This window comes from Hylaeus volcanicus, chromosome 1 (assembly GCF_026283585.1).
Source record: "Hylaeus volcanicus isolate JK05 chromosome 1, UHH_iyHylVolc1.0_haploid, whole genome shotgun sequence".
Classification (NCBI taxonomy): Eukaryota; Metazoa; Arthropoda; class Insecta; order Hymenoptera; family Colletidae; genus Hylaeus; species Hylaeus volcanicus.
In genome coordinates, this window is record NC_071976.1 from 10,051,635 (window position 1) to 10,055,879 (window position 4,245).

At 37.9% G+C, this 4,245-nt stretch overlaps 1 protein-coding gene across 2 annotated transcripts in view; it reads left to right on the plus strand.

The window, feature by feature from the left end:
- The first annotated feature begins 256 nt into the window (after positions 1-256).
- The window catches only part of LOC128884586 (lateral signaling target protein 2 homolog), a 41,645-nt gene continuing 37,656 nt past the window's right edge, over positions 257-4,245 (plus strand). For both annotated transcript variants that reach the window (XM_054138060.1, XM_054138061.1), the window contains exon 1: positions 257-750. In XM_054138060.1, the coding sequence (XP_053994035.1) occupies positions 715-750 (36 nt within the window). In that variant the 5' untranslated portion in view covers positions 257-714. The remainder of the gene's footprint in view (positions 751-4,245) is intronic.

Here is a 4,245-nt window from a genome sequence, read left to right on the forward strand (position 1 = left end):
GACTACATTTCTAATGGGGATGCCAGAGAGTGATGAAGAGAGGTACGTAAGCAAATAGCAAATGTAAAGTGAAGCTAGAATTAAAAGAAAGTAAAAAACGAACAAATGCTAGAGGTGGTACATTAGGTGTTACAGTAAAGTTACACGTCCTCCCACCTTATAAATAAAACATACTCTTAATTTGTATGTAGATAAAAATTTGAATTCATTCAAATAAGTCTAAAATAAGAATAATTCTTATATATCTTTCAATATTTTGTTGCTAATATCGCATAAAACTATTCTATTTTTAGTACGATCGTGATTTTGTGTTCCAAGCAATTCTATTAATTTGAATTCGACGCAGATGGCGGTCGCGCACGAAACCCCCACTTCACGGCGGCCATGTTGGCGTGCGGGCGCATGCGCGACAGGGAGCTGCGCCTTTGCAGTCTGTTCTCGGTCAGTCAGTCGTACGGACGCGCGATTCACGTTTGACGCGCAGTTTCGGATGCGTGGACCGAGCGAAATCGTCGATGGTCGTACATTTAACGGTGGGATTACTGCCCGACAAAGAAACTCCGTTTCGTATGCGGTCGGCTGGTGGTGTCTCGTGGTGTGACGGTTTCTGCTAAGGTCGCGGTGGCACGTTTCGCTATGTCGCAAGTGCTTTGGCCGCAAGAGGCACAGTGACGACTCGCCCGTGTGCCTGCCGACATCCTCGACGGCCCTGCGATGGAGTCTATCAGAAAATGGTTCTACAGGCCTAAGGTGAGTGCACGGTTCCGTTCACTCGACCGTCGTCCCCGATTTCTGTCTTTCTTTCCGCGTTCGGGATCTGTTCTTTATTTTTTTAACGTATACGTTTTCCGTCACTCTTTCACCGTATCCGTGCGTTTTCTCATCGTGTGACTTTAGCTGATCGAACGCGTGCGCTCGTTCTTTTTTCCTCGTCCCTCGGCCCGTCTCTTGGACCTGCGCGCTGTTGCCACCTGTTTCGTGAAAATTCGCACGATACCCTGAGAGGTGCTCGGGGCGACGTGTTACACCTGCGTGATATACGTGCCTCTTAACTTCATTGATAGGTGCACGGGCTGCTGGTCGTCCTTGTTTACGGTTCTACGTTTCTCTGCTTTTCGTAATTTATCGCGATCGAGTAATAACGATAATGCACGAGCATCGACCCTTTAGGCGCGATACGATTTAGATTTATAGCAGCGAACGTCTAAGTGCGACGTTTCTATTTTTTCACCTCGCTTCGTGAAATATACATTACTAATATGCGTTGTTGGTGCGTATAGAAATTGTGAGCAAAGAGGAGACACCTGTTAAGCAAGACAGTCCATGTTATTGGGTTGTCCAGAAAGTTCGTGCCAATTTTTAAGAAAAATTCAAAAGGCATATTTGAATTTTGTTATATATTTATTGAATTATATAAATAATTATATAAATTTTGTTCCACGACCTTTCCACCTTTTAAGGGATGCACCCATGTTAATTGTTTTCAACCATTCCGATATAAACAGACGTGTACCACCTATCAAAAATCGGCACGGACTTTCCAGACAAACTAATAAAAATAATTCCCATGTAAAAATATTTCACTCAAATGGTTTACGTAGCGATTGATACGAAGCGAGTGATTAAATGAATTCCTGGAACCTTCGTGATCGCGTTTGTTGCGATACGCGGAATGAAAAAAAGTCTCGGACAATTTCGCGAGCAGGTGATAAATTGTTTTGTGTCGACTTTCGTAAAGAAACCTGCGAGTAGAAGTCGCGACCGTTGATTGATTCAACACGAACCAGACTGAGAGAACATTTTCTTAAAAAATGATGTCATTTTTTTAGAAAATTATTTTCGTACAATTTTCATCGATACATGACGTAATTAATTTAGGAGTCGGAAAGTTGAAAAATAGAAAATCTTTGATAATTTGAAGAAATCATCACCAATGAAAATTGCGAGTAACGTCCGTGGCGTGTGTGCTAATCAGCTGATACGTAATAGAGCCCGATGGTTTTTAATCAAGCACCAGCCCAGTACAACGAAGAATACCGTAAACGATCAGTTTTGATTCTGGAATACTTTTGTTTTCCCTGTCACGAAGCCGTGTAGAGTAACATTGATAAATGATGATTGTATTTGCGCGTCGCATCTGTCTTTTTATTAGAAAACTAAACGTAACAAACTCCGCAGTTTCTTTTCCAGCCGGAAGTTCGTTAAGTTCATTGGGATTTCAGAAAGGAAATCGTCTTTGTTCAGCGATTTTGAATTTAATTGCTGGGTGCGCCAGGAGTTGCTCGTTATTTTCCCTTTCACGATTGGATAAGGACATTTTCTGAACTTGTTTTCTATTTACTAAGGTACTTTCTCTTTCATTGCCGATGACCTACATCTAAAGTTACACGTTTCTGGAATCCGTCACGCTTAACCTCAATGTCATATAGCTAGTTTCTAACAGAAATAGCCAAAATTCTCATCTAGATCGAAATTCCGGATAGAAGATAGTCGAGTCTCTATTTGTTCGAGAATAATTACAATCTGAATTAGAAAGTGTAATTGTATTTCGCCTTGAACGACCAGAAATTGTTTTCGGTAGCTACAATAATTCGAATGGTTGCTTGATAACGTAATTGGGGATCAAGAATGTTCAAAAAATTTAATCTATCTATCTATTTAATCTAATTTAATCTATCTAAATAAAATTTAATATAGAATTCCAAAGGGGCTTTTTGATTTTTATAAAATGCTAGATGTAGAAATTAATTTAGTGCCTTTTCATTCGATCGTTTCTAATTTTAGTTCAAGTAAAAATACAGTGGGTGTAGAAAGTATTCGTACACCGATCAATTTCCAAAAAACCTATGTAAGATTGTAATTTATTAACTTATTTTTTATAAACAATGACATTTCTACATATTCTCGGAAATCTCTAGAATATATAGATTACAAGAAAAGATAGCTATTTATGTAAGTTGCGAAATTAACAAGAAAAAAACAATTAATCGATAGAAATATTGAAGCAATAAGTATTCGCACAACTGTTTCATTTTTAAAACTTCATTAAAAAAAAAAAAGAAATTTACATTAATTTATAAGTATATAATACTTCCTTCGTGGGATTTCCTTTTGATTTTATAATTATTGTAACTCTTCTAAGCATTAAATTAACTAAATTATTAGTTATTCGAAGTGAGATCTTCAATTCCTCTATTAGAGGCATTTTTACAAGTACTTTACTGGAAATTTGATGTCTTCTAATTCGTACGGAGCAATAAACTAATGTGTTTACGTTACAAACTCTTCTTTAAATGGTTCGTCATAAGAATTGTACAAGTACTTTTACCTACTTTTCGCATTTTTTTTTTGTTAATTTCATAAAATATATTAACTAGTAAATGTTGTTTGGACTATATCTATCTTAGAGACTTCGAAGAATATGTAAAATATCATTGATTATAAAAAAAGAAGTTAAGAAACTACAATTTCACAGAAAAGTCTTTTGGAAGAATTGATCGGTGTACGAATACATTGTACACCCTCTGTATATTCTTACGATATTCCAAATAATAAAAGATGATATTCTTTCGTTTTTACGTTACGTTCAAGCAACACGTTTCGCTAGTTAATTAATGCATCGTGCGTTTCCATTGTGTGGAATATTCGTCGTTGTCGGCCATTCCTCGCACGTATCAGGAAAAGATTTTCTATCCCTGTTCGTCGGACATCAGTCGCTAGCGGTGCGGCGCGCTTGTGAAAACACGAAAGCAAAATAGACATTCCCACTATGTATTTCGATTATGCTTCCTCATTGCTTCGATCACAGTCGCTTCGTGCGTAAATGAAATGATGCAGCACGACGAAACGTGTCGCTGGTTCTTCCCACCGAACCGATTCCCAACGATTAATATTGAATGACACATGTTGCCCGCGTCCATGGTTCCTAGATCGTTCTAGCTAACGAATTATAGCGTCCTATGACCACTCTGAATGACCTAGCACAAAGCAAACAAAATGTTTTCGTTCAGAAACATGACAGTAAAAAATGAAGATTATTTTTCTAGCGAGTTTCGCGATAATTTTAAATTTTGGTTGGTCACGATTTGCAGTACGTAATTAACAGTATTAATTGTGTTTCTTTGTGCGCTAGTCACTCCGAGAAACATTTAGAAGATGTTCTGATGGAACAAATTATTCGTTAGACTTTGACGAGCAGTCTCTCTCTCTCTCTCTCTCTCTCTCTCTCTCTCTCTCTCTCTCTCT